The sequence below is a fragment of the Zea mays genome, chromosome 8, assembly GCF_902167145.1.
Source record: "Zea mays cultivar B73 chromosome 8, Zm-B73-REFERENCE-NAM-5.0, whole genome shotgun sequence".
Lineage (NCBI taxonomy): Eukaryota > Viridiplantae > Streptophyta > Magnoliopsida > Poales > Poaceae > Zea > Zea mays.
Window position 1 is genome coordinate 156,731,497 of NC_050103.1, and position 17,956 is coordinate 156,749,452.

General features: G+C 43.7%; 2 protein-coding genes across 4 annotated transcripts; both read right to left on the reverse strand.

Moving 5' to 3' along the window:
- Positions 1–110: 110 nt before the first annotated feature.
- LOC100284246 (uncharacterized) lies at positions 111–4,087 on the reverse strand. 3 transcript variants are annotated; one of them, NM_001348982.1, is made up of 3 exons: positions 3,874–4,087; positions 1,658–1,844; positions 111–1,555 (listed from the first exon to the last, which is right to left on the reverse strand). In NM_001348982.1, exons 2-3 carry the CDS (start codon positions 1,814–1,816, stop codon positions 389–391), a joined length of 1,326 nt encoding a protein of 441 aa, NP_001335911.1. In that variant the 5' UTR covers positions 1,817–1,844; positions 3,874–4,087; the 3' UTR covers positions 111–388. The 3 variants fall into 3 exon arrangements, with proteins under 3 accessions (NP_001335911.1, NP_001335910.1, NP_001150613.2); NM_001348981.1 differs by having other exon boundaries at positions 1,658–1,834; positions 3,874–4,041; NM_001157141.2 differs by having other exon boundaries at positions 111–1,844; positions 3,874–4,064.
- Positions 4,088–5,575: 1,488 nt separating this feature from the next.
- LOC100283088 (anthocyanidin 5,3-O-glucosyltransferase) lies at positions 5,576–7,413 on the reverse strand. The gene has a single exon (NM_001348967.1). The coding sequence runs from the start codon at positions 7,199–7,201 to the stop codon at positions 5,759–5,761; it is 1,443 nt and encodes a 480-aa protein (NP_001335896.1). The 5' UTR covers positions 7,202–7,413; the 3' UTR covers positions 5,576–5,758.
- Between the last annotated feature and the right edge of the window lie 10,543 nt (positions 7,414–17,956).

A 17,956-nucleotide genomic window follows, 5' to 3' on the forward strand; every position in this document is an offset into this window, starting at 1 on the left:
TGGAACACCCTTGCCCGCATACAGATACATCCAACCTAGCCCTAGCCGTTAGCGGAATATACTAACCAGGACACGCATAATTGCATACGTTCATTCATGACATAATAACTAGATAACACATGACGCATAGCTTAACCGATAGAACAAACATAACGGAGCACAAGACAAGCGAATAAATCTAACGAGTCTCGTCTCCAGAACTCTAGATTAGGACTGTAGCTAATGAAAGTTCGTCAAGGCTACCCACTGTTCCAACAACAGCACCAGTGCTCAGGACATCATGTCATTGTCATGACGTAACATTCTTAAGAAGGCAATGACAGAAAGTATCTCTCAGCTCCTTCCTCGACACGTACAAAAAACGAGTAAGCGTGACCCGAGTGCAGCTTCAGGCTTCTGCTTCTGCTGCCTTCGAAGAGTTCTCGGGCGCCTTTAGCGGCTCGTCCGGTGCTTTGCTTGCCCTGTGAAACTCCACCGCGTCCTTGAATTCCTCCCTGGTGGCTGTGTCCTTGAACTTGAGAGCAAACGTGGCAAGGCTGCTCGGCGACTCCCCAATGCTGTTCATACAGGCAAACGTCACGCCCTTCTTGTCCATGTCCTTGAGCGACATGTCGTTGTAGAGGCTCGCGTTCAGGACCAGACGGTAGTTGCCCTTTGCCCGCATGACGAGCCGGGCTCTCTCGCCGCCGGAGGAGGATACAGGGACGTTCAGCTTCAGTTCACCTTTTCCTCTTTCTTTCCAGCCACCATCTAGGTACTCATACAAGGCAGAATCGGCAGTAAATACAGCCTTCTCGTTTTCTTCGCCGGTTTCGACAGGGCCTTCTGCCATAGCAAATTTCTTGGGTGTTTCTGCTGAGGTAGCAAGCACTGTGGCGGAACTCCCGTTGCTGGCAGCACCAAGACTAAAGGAAGGGAACGAAGAACCATCAGCTTTCAGCCCGAACAGGGGACCAGTACTTGGGCCATCTTTAGAGGCTGAGCCAAACGAGAATGACGTGCTTGAAAATCCAGTTCCAGTCAGACTGGTGAAAGCATTTTGGCCACTTGACAGATTCGTAAACGAGAAAAGGGATGTTGCTGATGATGTCTGCCCTTTGTTATCAGCGTCTTTCTGATGTGATTCACCTCCATCTTTCTGCTCAGATTTATCCTTGCTAATTTTGCCAGCATCTCTCTGCTCCTCAGACAAGCAATCCTTGGTCTCCGATTCACCTCCACCTTTCTTCTCAGTATCATCCTTGCTAACTGTACCATTATTTCCAGCTTCATCTGCCCCTTCCTTTTCTTCAGCATCTCCCTCTTTCGTTTTGCCCTGAACTTCAGATGACATGCAGCTACCTTCGTTGGGTTTTCCAGCTACCACTTTGTCTCCACCAGATTCAGCCTCTGTGCCTTCTGCCTTGTCACTGGTTCCAACAGGTTGAGGTGGTGCTTCAGTTGTGGCACCGGAGTCAGTATTTACACCAGAGCCTGCATTCTTGTCTGGCACAGACAAAGTATTTTTCCCAGTACCATTGCATCCCTCGTCACCTTTAACATCTGAAGGCTGGACCTGTGGGACAGGGGCGCATGTTTGAACACTAGAATCAGTGGGGGCAAATCTAATTGCAGAGAAAGGATTAGAAGGAGCTGATGATGTTTGCTGGCGCCGAACCTTTACAATGATCCGGGTTGCCATAACTTCCTCAGTAGCTTTCTTAAATGTACCCATCTCTTGCTCTGGTTCGTCATCATCAGGCTCAGGATTATCCTTATTGATTTGGGTACCTGCAACCCTCTTCCTAGAGCCTGGGGTTTGTTCCTCATCGGCCATCTTCCAAGTTGATAGCCCCTAAAACAAACTTAGAAACAGTAAAAAGAAAGACCCATGAGCCACAAAAATAGTACTCCCTCCGTTCATAAATATATGACACCGTTAACTTTTAAAAAAAACTTTGGCCACTCGTATTATCAAAAAAATAATGAATTAACATTTTTTCTGATTTATTTTATCACTTAAGGTAGTTTGTGCTTGACTTAAAATTTTACATTTTTGACTAAAAATATTTTGAATAAGACGAGTGGTCAAAGTTTTCAAAAAAAGTCAACGGTGTCATATATTTGTGAACGGAGGTAGTAACAGGTAGGGTGCCACAATTCAGAAATGAAAATGTAGAGTTAAACCTAAAGATAAGGTTTATATTAGAGTGATAGCTCAATCAGCTTCATAAACAGACAAAAAGTAGTCCAGGAATTTACATGTTAACATGATAACTTGGCAATCTATCAAACTACCAACAAAGAAAAAGAAACCTCACAAGGCCTTCCTATATACAGAGAGGCAAAGGCCATGGGCGTCCGCCGATTTGGAGCAGCACACACGGTGGTTGAGGGCAACAACCCCAATCTTTGGGCAGAGCATCGATCTGGCAGTGCTCGTCGGTGGGCTGGCACTCAGTGGGGAGATCATCAGTGAGGAGGCACTCCCGGCGGGGAGGCAGCCAGCAGGTGGGGCAGCACTTATGACGGATAGAACGCTCAATGGGAGAAACTCGTCACAGCAGAGGCAAGCTACTAGGAGGCACTCAAGGACGGCGAGAAAAGGCCAAGACAAGCTCCTCAGAAGCTGCTTAATGAGGAAACCAGCTCATATTTGTTTTGCAGGGAAGTTTCGCGTTTGGTTGCTCCACTGTTTTTTTTCCTGGTGAAAACCTGCTCCAAAAGCAGTTCCAAACCGAACCATACTACATAATGCAACCCAGCCAAAGGATCATGTTTAAAATCCCATTCGCGTAAACAATATACTGGCATAATGATTCCCCTGATTTGACTTCTATTCCACTTGCTATATGTAATGACATAACAACATGAGTAGCAATTAGACTGAAAAGGTACTTTTAATGACAACAAATATGATGTGGTAAGTGATGGAAGAAAAAACAATTGCTACTCTGTAAATAGTTTGATGGATTCCTTTTCGGTAGATAATTTGATGGATTGTCAACATAGCATGTTAACATGTAAATGCGTAAATTTCCTTTTTGCTGTATATGTGTCGCTAAGAAGCAGTTTGAGCTATTGCTACAATTCCCTTTTAATCCATTTTCCATCATCCCTCATATAAAGTTTCAAACTTGCATGAAAATAAGGAGTGCAATATAACAAAGGTCCATGTAGTCAATCGTCCATTAAGATGATAAATTCCAGTTAACCATCTCTCACTCAAAATTTCATCAATATCTTTCATAAAGGTGGTTCAGAGAACAAAAATGGCAGCTCTAAGCCTCTAACCCATATAAGCCATCAGTAACTGTGGACAGAAAGAGTAATAGAGCATTAACAGACTGTTCTAGTTCTAGTTCGTTCAAAATTCACCAATTTGCAAGTTGTATCAGTTTATTTGGAGCTGCCATGTGATGTGTTGTTTTCCAAAATGTTAGGTTATTACAGGGTACTAAACAAGAGCAAATGGCTACAACCGAACCAGTTCATCCACATTACAGCAAATGAGTAAACTGCTTAGAAAACTCAACTTTACATGGGAGAACCTACAGTCACATGTCACATAGGCTTGCAAATGCAACTTCCCTATTTCAATTGGCAATATTCCTCAATCATCCCACCTATGCCCCTGGCTTAATAAAATCAGTATCCCCAGTTCCCCACCTCCACACACCGAATAAAACTTTCTCTGTAATCACCCAACTGAACACTACGCAATGATCTCCGTCAAATCGAACTCTGGAACACTCAAATCCGACCTAAACCTGACTTTAACCCTAATCCACCCCGAACCTAATTATAGAACCCGAATCCACTCTAAAAGCTGGGTCATTTCACATGCAAATCCAGTAGCACGGAGAGAGAAGCAACATTAATTTGGATCGATACCTTCCGGAGGGCTGTGGTGAGCTCGCCGCGGGTGAAGTTGGCGGCTGCAGCAGCGACTCAGTCGGGGCGCAGGGGAAGGGCCGGAGGCGGAGGCCGGCAACCTGCCTACGTAGTCGGGACTACGCGCCGCCGTGTCCGACCTGAAGGGCTTGTGCCGGCGCCGACTGCGGAGGGGCTGCCGGACATAGGCCGAATGCGCGGAAGAAGATGCCGGCGTTCAGGGAACAACTAAGACCGGACTAAAGATTAGTCTCTAAATTATTAAATAGTAGAACTAAAATATAAACAAGTGGATGTTTGAATGTATTAGAACTAATAGTTCCTCAAAAATAACTAAAATAGACTAAACCATATAAATTTCACTTTTCATCCATCCTTTATTTCAGTTGCACTAATGACAGGAGAATGATAAGAGGTATTTTAATCATCTTATAATTCATTTAATTTGTTTTGAATAGTTTTAGTTCTTAAAACCAAACATAGTATGGACTAAATTTTAGTCCCTAAACTAAAGGAACCAAACAGGGGCTAATATTCAATCAGGACTTATGTACAATCATGCAAGAGAGTATATTGAACCGTTGAATCAAGATCCAACCGTATATCATATTTAATATTTAAATCATTTCATCAACAGTTCGTATAGATTTATAAAGAAGCACCTAACAAACCACAACTATATATACAGTTGGATCATAATCCAACAGATTATGGTGTTTGCTTACACGCTTGCACATAGGGCCTAATTGCATATTAGTCGTTGCTGACGTTTAGAGGAATCGGAGTGGCGGGTGGCTTGCGGCCTTGCGGGAGGCAGCCGAGAAAGCCGCAAGGGACTGTATATACGTAGGACTGGATATCAAGTCAACTTGGCTCGACTCATATTAATTAATGTGGCCACTGTAGATCATAGTGCCAGAGTGTTATCACGTTATTTTTATGATAGCATGTACATTGGTATCTTGGTACCATGACCAACGACGTTGGTACTATAGGTTATGACACTACTGTTTTAGTTTCATCGCATGTCTAGATGTGATTTTTTTTTAAAAAAAATAGAATTAAAAAATGAATCTCTATATGACGAAGTGAGGATCTAGGTCGTGCATTGGGTCACGTAGGCAGGTTTTTATTGCCCATCTCTTCCTCAAGCTGAATTACATGGAGCGCTAAGACTATTTCGATCCCAACAATATTGACATACAGATGTGGATAATGAATTGTCCTTGGCTGCACGCGAGTGCGTAAAAATTGAGCGTGTCCAGCAGACCATGATTGTGGATGCATATCGTCATCTCCACAAATGAGAGGGAACTGCGTGATCGAGCGTCCGAACGCTTATTTTGCACGACTAAATTCCTGATCTACTGAAAAGATGAATAGTAGAATATCCTAGCGCAAAATACGGATCCTCCGCTGGATACGCAAGCTGACGGGAGAGCATAATCACGAAAGAAAACAAAAGCCACTGGCCCACTGCTGAATGGAAAAGCAGTAGATTGATTATGCGGGATCGTGTAGTACAACTGTACATATAGCCATATAGGTAACGATGATTTAAGGCTAGCTTATAAAAGTATGATTACTATTGAATATTTTATTATTACCAGTTTTTTATTCGAGATTAATCCTTTATTACACTTATATTTGTTATGATTCTCACATTTATTTGATTTGAAAATTGAACCAAACTCAGTTAAATCTAATAAAGAGTAGATATCTTATTATTGTTGGCACGCCGCACGCACGAGTATAATGCAATAAATTGTATCTTTTATTGAAAAATACATGAATATATTACTAATATATATTTTTTTAAAAGAAATGATGACCGGCACTTCATCCGTCGCGTAACGTCACCCGTTCCCAATCCCCACGTACCGCGTCAAATGCGTTTCCACTCGTCCACCAATCCGGTCAGTGTGGCCTCCGACTCACCGCCCTCACGCAGCGCGTCCTTGGCCTGCCGCATGGCCGCCAGCGTGCGCTTCCGGAGCATCCTCCCGCCATCGGACTCCAAGAGCCATCGCACCTTGGCAGCAACCTCCTCGGCCGCCACGATGCCCTCGTCGCTGTCGTACCCTTCCACGGCCACGGCCAGCTGCATCTCCTTCTCCAGGAACACCCGGTTGAGCCGCTGCTCCGCGTAGAGCGGCCACGCCACCATCGGCACGCCCGCCATCACCGCCTCCAGGACCGAGTTCCAGCCGCAGTGCGTCACGAAGCCGCCCACGGACGCGTGCGCCAGCACGTCCCGCTGCGGCGCCCACGACCTGACCACGAGACCCCTATCCTTGGTCCGGGCCAGGAACCCCTCCGGGAGGAGCGCGTCAAGGTCCGGCTCCGGCGGCCTCTCGAACTTCTTGGCCGGGTCGTCGCTGGGCGGGGCTCGGACCACCCACAAGAACCGCTGCCCGCTGGCTTCCAGGCCGGCCGCCACCTCCCTGATCTGCTCCACGCTGAACCGGCCGATGCTGCCGAAGCAGAGGAACACCACGCTGGCCCTGGGCTGCGCGTCCAGCCAAGCCAGGCACTCCTCGCCGCCCTTGCCCAGCACCTCCTCGGACTTGATGAGTGGCCCGATGCAGTAGATGGGCGGGGTCGGGAGGCCGGGGGGCGTGCAGTGGCCCGCGGCCACGGTCTCGACGGCGCGCTGCTCCAGCGAGCGGAACGTGTTGACCATGATGCCCTGGGAGCGGCAGAGGTCGGTACAGCCCTTTAGGAAGCCGTCGTAGGCCACGTCGTCGCGCTCCATGGTGGGCAGGATGCAGTGCGTCGCCGGGAACGACGGGATGCCCGGCACGTGCACGAGCTCCTTCCCCATGTCCTGGAAGCTCGCGGCGGTCCGCTCGTGGATCGCCGGGAGGTGCAGGAAGAAGGCCAGGACCTCGGCGCCCGAGGTGAAGAAGAAGTAGGCGGGCACGCGGAGCTCCTCCGCCACGTCCAGGGCGATGCTGCAGAAGAAGTCGACGACGAGCACGGCTGGGGACGCGGCGGCCAGGAACTCGCGGAGGTGCGGGTTGGAGACGCGGGTGACCTCGAAGGTGAGCGCCTCCTGGTGCTTGGTCTTGACGGGCGGGAGGCGCTCGACTTTGGGCAGGCGGTGGAAGGAGATGGACGGGTTGGCCGCGGAGACGCCGGCGAGGAAAGGCGCCGTAGCGCCCGTGTTGAAGGGAGGCTCGACGACGACAATTATTACGGACAGTCCCCGCGCGCCGAGGATCTTGCCAAGCTCGATCATGGAGACCAGGTGGCCCATCCCCGGCGAAGGGTACAGCACAACCGGTTTCTGGGCGAGCCCCGTCTCGGCGGCGGCGGCGGCCTCCATTTCCCCCACCGAAGTCCGAAGGATTGCTTGCGTAGAGTGGTGGGTGGACAATCAGTGCTGTGAGAAGGCACCCTAGTGACGCTTTTATTCTACACGCGCGAGGCCTTTTCTGCGGACGAGTGACGAGTCCACGTTTGGTTTGCCTCATTGGCTGCCAGCCTGCCAGCTGCCTGTGTCTATTGATATTTTTTTATAACACACACATACACCACATATATTAATCTTTATATGAATATATTTAAGTGGTGCTTGGTTAATTTAGTCACTTTTCTGAACTTTAGTCTCTAAAATTTCTAATTAGATGGCATACTTTACTCATGTCCTTTGGTATTTTAGGGACTAAAACAGACTAAACATTAATAACTCAACTGAAGAAGGAACCAAACACCGTTTAGGACATGTACAACACAATTAAACAAGGGATTTTTTTGAACGGTCTCTAGGAGGGTAAGTACGAATTTAAAAGACAGGTTTTTCATGAAGAGCACCGTCTCTACACGACCCTCTACCAGTGACGTAGCTAGAATTTTTTCGTGAAGTATGTCATTAGAATTTTTTATAAATAATTTAATATAATATATAATAATTTAGTATATAGTTCAAAGTATAAAGATAAAAATAGCATATAACACTATAAATTTAACATTTAAATCTATAGATGTGTATATTAGAATGCAAATATAATATATATCAGTATTTTTTATATGGATCTTGGTGGACTGGTGATCCGGTGGCCGGCTTAGGATATGTCGTGGCCACCCGGACCACCCATTGTCTACGCCACTGCTCTCTACACATATTGTATCTTGATTATATTTATTATCTAAAAACTCATGGTTATATCATGCAGTATTAGGAAAAAATAAGTTAGGATTGTACCATGTAGTATTTGGAAAACCGCTTCAATGGCTTAGAGTTGTATTAGTCACAACTTACCCCTACGAATATATCCGGAGAACTAAACTGGACTGACAAAAACCATCATGATTAATGAGCACATCATATGTCGCTAAAAGAATGCAAATACCCTTGTCAAGTCACATAATTAGACCGTAGCTAGGCATGTTTCACTAAAGGGCACTAACTAACCGAGCTTCATTTAATTCGCTCGTTATATCGTTTGTTTGGCTTTAATCTATATTGTCTTCTACTATTTTTTACATTATTTTACTACTATAGTTAGCAATTGCAACAGTCCGAACAGCTGTATTTAATCTAAAGCCAAAAATCCAAGCTCATCTGGTACAACTCCATTTTACTCGTGGAACAGTTATTTTATTTACTTTAGCTTCACAAATATTTGTGCCAATGTAGTTAAATTTGTTTTGATAAAATACTTGTACAAGTAGCTTCTCATTATAAATAATAGAAGATGAAACGTCCATGATACGTTCTCTCGATCCGTCCACGGTCCATTTCTCTGACTCCGTTATGCCTGCCCCGGCATATCGGCCCACCGCATCTCACCACATGGATAAGACAATCTTCTACCGTTCCTGCCAACTGACTAGCAAGAGTCTCTAAAAAGTCATCTATTCTAAATATAAAGGATCAAATGATTCTTTAAATTTAAAGAACATTACTGGATTCTCTATATATAAAGTTTCTCTAAACGATCTTCTATCCATTTGAATATTTTAAATAACTGGTTTAGCAAAACTAAAATATTTACAATACATTTGATAGTATGACAAATACGTATGTACAAAAAATAAAAATAAAAAATGTCTCTAATGTAGATATTTGAGTATAAAAGATGTGATTTAGATTTTAGAGTATGTTATTTGAGATGAAGAAGATATAGAAAATAAAATTTTTAAAGGAGACCGTAAAGTATGGATATAGTGGACGTTGTTAGAGACAGTCAACCTCTACGCTTTTTCCTGCCTGTAGGGAGCGGCAGCCTGTCCCTACCATCGGTTCACATGCTGACCTAGGTTTTTAGTAGACAAAAATAGTAATATATCATAAATATTTAATTGAAATAATAGTTTAGGGTTGTAGTGAGGTATAAGAGAATAATATATAGGTAACCGGTGTAGAGAATAAAGATATAGAGGTGACAAGTTACAGAGGTAGCACAATAATAGAATATAGGGAAGAAAAATAGACTGAACCGTAAAATTCAGTCTAAAGCCTCGCACCCACAACTTTGTCCCACCACTACACGCGCCTCTCCATGTCCGCCACATTCCATCCACCATGGCTGAGATTCAGATTTCAAAGACTAAGCGAAAATATATAGAGAGACATCAAGTTAATAAATCCTATAACTACTATTTAAAAAAAATAAATGACTTTGTAAACAATATAAACCACATGAACAACTTTCTAAATAAAATCGCAGAGAAAATTACAAAGAGACATATGGAAAATTAAGGATATAGGTCTATAAAAAGAGACGAGACGAGACATATGGCCAAAAGACACGTATCAGCTTGTCAGTCTCTTTGGCGACTTGGTCGTATCTGGCCATCGGAGAGATCACAAGTTCCTCTATAAAGAGGTCTCATGCGCATATCGTGATGACATCCATGACAACGCTATTGCTCATATCAAGAACTTGAGAGAGACAAGAGGGAAAAAATAAATCTATACCGCATATTGAATCTGGTCTAGACATATACTAGTTTGGATGGGCGGGCCCCCCGGACTGCAGGGGCCCTAAGAGGTCGCACACGCTACCCACCCTTAGGACCGGTCATGTCGTCCACACCAGTGAGGAGGGGAATCTTGAGAAAATTAATGTTCACGCGCCCGAATGAGCAAATCAAAACCTATAATTCTAAAGACCCTATAATTTTAAAGAACACGATTTGTAAGAGGAGCGGACGCTCTCTTTACATGGAATCGTGGAGAGACTTCACAAGCGCTACCCCATTTCAAACATCACTATGTAAACAGTACAATCTAGAGTGTAAAAACATTATTTCATATGGTCATATTTATGATCTATTGGTCTTCATATGATTTAGATAGACATTGATTCAGCCGATGAAAATGGACTGTTTGTACATAAACATTGTATAAATAGTAAAACCTGATATGATTTAAACCTAAGCGAACAAGCTTACCTCAGGAAAGAGAGGAACACCGAGCACGCGTATGTCGGATTGTCGGTATACCCTAGTCCTACTGTCATGGATGCGTGATAGCACGACGGACCCAGGCTGCCCGCCCGCCACATGTGAAAGTGGAACAACGCGTACTGAATTCCAACTTCCTAACGCCATTCGGCTTTTGGACCATGGTCGACCGACGGACCACGGACGCACATGCCGAGATGTTCTTTTTTTTTTCTCCTTTTTGGGACGAGCACATGCCGAAATAAACAAACAAATAAATAACTATAAATAATGGCTAGCTGCGGGGACGTCTCGCGCGCGCTCAATGCGTGGTTCTCCAGTCTCCACTATTCAGCGAGATGTGGCAACGTCATCGATGACGTTGCATTGTCAGTTAATTTCAGTGCCGAAGCTAGAATAAATTAGAGAAGTATGCATATAACTAGAGGATGCGTAATAACAATTTATAGGTTATATATGATAAAAATTTGGTTTAAACCACTAGATTTCTAATTTTCGTGAGTGTATGTGCACTCTCTAATTAATTTTCATCTTCTCTCCTACCAAGCTTGATCAGCAAATCTATTCGTACTGGGTAGGTGGCGACGCTAAATAAAACACCGTTCTTTGTGGGTGATGCATTATGTCATTGCTCTCCTCATCCGGCAATAAAAACGCTTTATTGTGATGGCTTGGATATATAATACTATTAGTATAATGCCTCAGGTTTGCGACATTATACAATCATATTTAATACTTATAAAAAAATAAATTTAATACCAAGTTAAATAGGATCCACATATATCATATATTAAGTTGATAAAGACAAATATTATACTTTATCTTAGTTAGAAGTTCGAGAAAGGTATAAATTTAAAAACAGCTCGAACCTTTTTTCTCCTTCAGCTAGTGAGCAGAAGCAGGGTACAATCATATTTGATGTGCTCATAAAAAATAAATTTAATACCAAAATAAATATATAGTTCACATATAAGATATATTATATTGATAATAATAAATATTACACTTTATCTTAACCAAAAGTTCAAAAAGATATGAGTTAAAAAGGAGTGACCCCATTTTATAGTTGGGTTGCTCGTCCTTCTTCAGATAGAAATGTGGAAGCGATGTAGGCCCTGTTTGGCACAGCTGCTGCTTGTTGAAAAAACAACTTATCTGATAAGCTGGTGAAAAACAGCTTCTGCTTGTTGGCTGCTTTTAGTGTATTCTGAGAAGCAGCTGAACTGATAAGCTGCTGCATAAGCTAGCTGTTTGGCAGAACTTTTGCTTAAATTTGTGAAGAAGCTGGAAATAAGCTGTGCCAAACAGGGCCGCAGTACATGTATAGGTGTACATTCGGGCCGCCCGGCCCAAGCCCGAAAAGGCCCGTATTGTTTGAATTTCGGGCCGGGCGGGCCCGTTTGAATTTCGGCCCATGACCCGACACGTAATTGCTTAAACGTGTCGGGCTCATTTCGGGCGGCCCGAAATTATAAAAGCCTGAAATTCAATTTGTGGCCCGAAATTCAAATTAGGGCCCGAAATTCAGTTTTTGACCCGAAATTCACATCATGGCCCAGAATTTATATCAGAGCCCAAAATTCAAAACAAATTTAATAAAGCAAATAAAAGATAAGACAAATAAATTTGACCAAAAGCAAACTTAAAATTTGTATTAAGCTACCAGAGCTATGCAATGACTACCTCGTTTACAAATCATTTTGTTAGAAGAAAAAAAGAGTATAATGAGCTCTATACAAAGTTCCTAAGTTTAGTTCATTATCTAATATTCATAACAAAAGTAAAATTACATCACATACTCTAATTCAAACCTATAAAAACATCTAATTAGCATTATCTCTAGCTTTGTGTTTTTTATAAAGTACATGAAAGTGTGAAATGAAGTGTAGTTTTAATAAATACTAGTCGTTTGCCCGTGCGTTGCGACGGCTTACAACAATACCCACATAAACTATCCATCAAAAAAATTCAAGATTTTTTATTGATTGTCTCCGCTCTCTGTATAATATATTTTTTGATTTGGCTAACTGATGTTATTGTTTACTCCATGCAAATATGTCTTGGTACAACACGACCAATGAAGTGAGCGATTAGAAGAGAGTTCACAACGATTGACTGAATGAACAGAGATTATAAAATGACATAATTCCATCATACAGAGACCAAATAAGAGAAAGTTTGTGAGATCAAGTTTCTAAAATAAGTCCCATGAAGTCAAACTTATAAAAAAGATAGATCAAAATATGGAGTGATTGCTAAAGTCAGGCATCAATAAAAACTGGATGCGCTCTATATAAATTATGTTACTTCGTAGCAATTACTAACGTTTAAAACCAACAAATAACATTTCATTTTGCTGTTAGTATGACAAATCATTGCTGCTCCATCCAATTCAGCAACCTCAAACACCATGTAGTCCATTGCGCCAATGTGGTCTCAGAGACGACCTAATGCTTGCAAGAGCCAAGAACGTCGTGTCGTGCTTGGGCTGTAGCCTCGGCCCGTAGTGCTCGCCCGACCCGATATGATTATTTTTTATTTTACAAAAAACGTATATACCTATATATAATTTATATTCAATATTAAAAATATCTTAGCGTGGTGTTATACTGGTTAGACAGTTTCACCCAGTGTCTCCCGCCCTTCTTCCATCTGGGCATGGGTTCGAACCCTACCTCTTGCACCGTTTTTTAACATTTTACGTTGATTTAATTAAATGGATTGACGGGTTAACGGACATTTTACGCTGATTTAATTAAATGGATCGACGGGCTAACGGGCTGGCCCGACACAGTTAGCAGACCGGCATGACGTGCCTGTGGCATAGTTGTGGCCCGCGTGCATCTAGCCCGTGTCCGCGTGCATCTAGCCTGTGTCAGACGTTGTTACGCTGATTTAATTAAATGGATCGACGGGCTAACGGGCTGGCTCGACACAGTTAGCAGGTCGGCATGACGTGCTTGTGCCATAGTTGTGGCCCGCGTGCATCTAGCCCGTGTCGGGCGTCGTTTGGCATCTATAGACGTGCAGCGGATTAATTTAAAATAGTTGTGAGGGGTTATTTGTAAAAAAATGACGCATGACGACCGTTGAAACTGATGCTTTAAGTATAGTATAGATTTAATTAAATGGATCGACAGGCTAACGGGCTGGCCCGACACAGTTAGCAGGCCGGCATGACGTGCATGTGCTATAGTTGTGGCCCGCGTGCATCTAGCCCGTGTCAGGCGTTGTTACGCTGATTTAATTAAATGGATCGACGGGTTAACGGGCTGGCCCGACACAGTTAGCAGGCCGGCATGACGTGCTTGTGCCATAGTTGTGGCCCGCGTGCATCTAGCCCGTGTCGGCCGTCGTTTGGCATCTATAGACGTGCAACGGATTAATTTAAAATAGTTGTGAGGGGTTATTTGTAAAAAATGACGCATGACGACCGTTGAAACTGGTGCTTTAAGTATAGTATAGATATGGGCCTTTTCGTGCCTCTATATGGGCCATTTCGTGTCTGCCTTAAACGGGTCGTGCTCGTGCCTGCCCATGGGCCGCGACCTCGGCCCAAACCCAGCCCGATATATCGGGTCGTGCCGGCCCGGCACTAAAATATTTTGGGCCAGGCCATGCCTGGGCCGTGCTTTTTTTCCGTGCTTCGGGCCGGCCCATTAGGTCTGGCCCAAATGTACACCTATAAGTACATGTTCCTTCTTGTTATTTGGATTTGGGTGGTTTCACATTCATATTAGACCAATTTATTAGGTGAGAAGCAGAGAGGACCGACGCACGCCTGTTAAAACGTACGACTATAAAAACTGCTAATTACAGTACAATAATAGAGAATAGTTTTTGCTCATCCTTTCCTCAACGTTCATGTGTGCTAGAGCAGTTACGACTAGTGTAGACGAACTCACTATGAAGGTGCACGCAAGCCGACACTCAAAAGGTCGCCGTACCCATGCAGAACTCATGCATGTGGTTTAGTTGCCAAATCACGTGAATTTACGAGCTGGAACAAATCATGTAAACTAAATATCTAATCGCTTTTCGCACTCAGACAACATGATTGCTTGAATCATGTAATCCTTAATTGATTTAAGTTTAAAAATAAATAAAAATAGTGTTCGATCTTAATCTTATCCGATCTTGTACCTTGTGCCAACCAATCAGCACATGGAAGGAACATCTGCACATGGCAGAAACATCGGGTGGCGGTGCACACTTTATACACCAGCTTGTAAAAAAATTAGGCTTTGTTTGTTTCCTTGCTAAAATTTAGCAGTGTACTTTTTGTTAAAGTTTAGCTCATCAGAAACCAAACACGCTCGCTAAAAGTATTGTGCTAAACTTTAGCATACATTAGCACTTTAGTGCCACCAAATGTGTTAAACAGTGCTAAAAGTAGTCTCTAACCTACTTTCCACCGAATACCCCTTTCTCTCACCTCACCCTTGGCCACCTACCCCCAAATCGTGTTCTCCATCTACACGCCCTCGTCAAACCTCTTTTCGATAGTCATCGCTATGCCCGGGATCCCGTCCAGATCCCATCACCACCGGATCTCGTCCAGACCGCGCCGCCTCTAGACCCCGTCTAGCCACCGGGCCTAGAGCTCGTGAAGCTGCCTTTCCTCTGGTAAGTTTGTTGTGTCCATCTCTTTGAACCCTCATGTGCCATACACCCTTCCACCACTTGTAACCCATGTCGTTTTCGATCTACAGATCGACGGAGATGACCATGGAGACGACAGGTGGAGGGATTTGTTCTCTCAGCCGGATCCACTCCCCCACGACGCCATCAATTTCTTGTCGCATTCTTATTCTCCTAGTGTCCATGGAACCCATGCGGGTTTGGATTTGAACTCTTAGGTTGAAGACTTCCCTAATCTTTCCCTTTAACATGCATGGGAACCGTGGTGGATGCACTGTAGGTGTGTGAGTGCCGCGTGGTGGCGGTCGTCGGTCCAAACGTGGCAAACCAATGTCTACTGGTGCTGGCCTGGAGGATCCAATGTCGTGGAAGTTAGGACTAGTCGTGGTCTTACATCGCCCGTACAAAGGACTGAATGCCACAACAATTTTAGATCATTGCCCGTGGGAGCTGCTGACTTCTTCGGTCTTGGTGGGTCTCGCCCAAACGCACCATCCACACTAAGAAATTTATGTCACTATTAGGTTATGTAAGAATGGCTGCTATTGGTGTATGAACTATTTAGTTGTTATGCTTGGGACATCAAGAACATTAGTTGTGAACTATATGTGCCATTTTAGAAATATTTATGCTTGTTGACGGGATGAAATCTGTTTATGCCAAAAACAATGCTATTTTTTATGCTGAAAATAATGCTAACTGTTTATGAAGATGTATGTTTTTGCTATCTGTTTATGCTGAAAACAGTGATATCTGTTTATGTTGAAAGCAGTGCTATCTGTTTTTGCTATCTTGTTTATGCTAAAAACAAAATGTATTCATTGTTCACAATTATCACAGAAAGGGAAATAGTCTCAACATTTCCTATAATTGATTTTGGTATTTGACGACCATCACAAACCTTGTGGACTAACCAGTTTGCCCAGTTAATCATTTCACAGGTGCATAAGTTCATCTACAACTATTCTAAACCGACTGTCCGGAATACCATAGATTATTCCGGACAGTAGAAGCTTTTTTGGAAAAAAAAACACCTAAGCGCGGACCGTCCGGCCCCTTCTGGCGGACCGTCCGCGACACTGTTTCGACTTCAGCCAGGAACTGAAAATCGTGGATAGTCCGACTAAACCGCGGACTGTCCGACTATACAGTGCGGACCGTCCGACTATAATTCACGGACCGTCCGCATGTGAAGACCTGGTTCAGTCCGAAGGTGACAAGTTGAGAAAAAGGAATTATAGAGCTGGCGCGGACCGTCCGTGTGGTGTGACCAAGGCAGATAGTCGTTGATCTGTCATACGTATCCGTTGGAGATGTCAGAATCGACCGTTGGAGGGTCGCGGATCGTCCGCTAGTGCATTTTCTGGCAGATGCGCCCCAACGGCTATATGGTGGTTGAGGGCTATAAAAGCCACCCAACCAGCCATTTAATAGAATTCATTGATCCATTTCATACACAAGAGTTGGGTATTCACTCCTATCTACTAGAGCAACACTTCTATACACATCAAAGCCTCACAAGTGCCACAAAAGAGAGATCAAGCAAGAAAGAGCTACTCGTGTGCGTTTAGTGATAGTGCCTTGTTATTGAGAGAAAGTGTGTGATATCTCTTGTGATCATTTGAGCGTGGAATTTTGACTCTCATTCATTGTAAAGCTAGCAAGAGCCCCTTATCTTTGTGGTTGGCCTTGCGGAGACTTCGGCCTTTTGTTGACAAAGAAGAAGAAGAGCTCGCCGGTCTTGGTGATCGGTGGAGAGAGGGAAAGGGTTGAAAAAGACTCGTCCTTAGTGGACTCCTCAATGGGGACTAGGTTCTCGAGAACCGAACCTCGGTAAAACAAATCACCCGTGTCTCTTGTGCTTATTGCTTTTGATTTGTTTGTTTTCTTCCTCTCTAAGTTCTCTTGCACTATTCTTTGCTAATAATATTTTGTGTTGCTTCAAGTTAAATTCTCATTTAGAAAAGCAACGCCTTGCAAGAAAGAACTTGCGTTATTCCTTCTTTTACCTAAGCCCTCTTGCTCTACATTCATAAACTTATTAGTTGTATTGATTTACTAATTCTGCATTCTTTGAAAGTAACACTCTCTTCAAGCAAGGGACTTAGTTTTACACTCTGATAATTGTGCATCTTGTTCCAATCACTAATCAAGGGATCTAGTTTGTGTTTAGAATTATAATTTTCAGGTTTCACCTATTCACCCCCCTCTAGGCGAATTTCAGTCACTGACCCCATCCTTGGCATATAAAAGGGAGGGCTCAGGCCCCAACTCGATCAGACTCAATGCAATACGCAAAAACTAGTGACTTGGGAGCTCCTCCCTCTCTTGCCCATCTTGTAATCCCTACTACAATCAATCATGTGTCGGTAGCAGGAGCCATCAAAGAATGGAGTAGGGACGTTCTGCCCGAACCAATATAAACTCTTGTGTCCTACTAGCACACCATCTAGATCCTAAAACATGCACCACAAATTTACTCCTTGGTGCTTATTCAAAACACCGACAGGTCCTAACCGTCCTTGGTGTATAATGTCAAGGAACTCTTTAGGGACCCAAGGGCCATCAGAGCCCCCTAAGTGACTAATTATCACCACTCGCACATTATCGAAAGGTGGTAGTGAGGTCCAGCCGAGGAGCTAGCAAATCTTAGCAGACCTTGTCCATCCCCTCCTAATTCAGGATCCACACGCTTGGTAGTGACTCCCATGAGTGGGTAGCAACCATGATGTTGTGGAGGATTGGAGGGATGTGACGACTATGGTTAGTTAGGTGTGGCTATAGAAGAGAGTGCTCATCATAAAATATGGTGGATAGTGCAAAATAGTGAAGGAAAAGATGGAACCACACACACACACACACACACACACACACACTTAGAAGTGTCATTTCCTTCGAGTCTCGATCGCTATCCTCTACCACTCTTACAACCATCGAGCATAGCGCTCATAGCATCGCACGACTCTTCCAATTCGAGAGTAGTGTGACATAACTATTGCTTAATGCTTCTACTGTCGGTCAAGTTAGT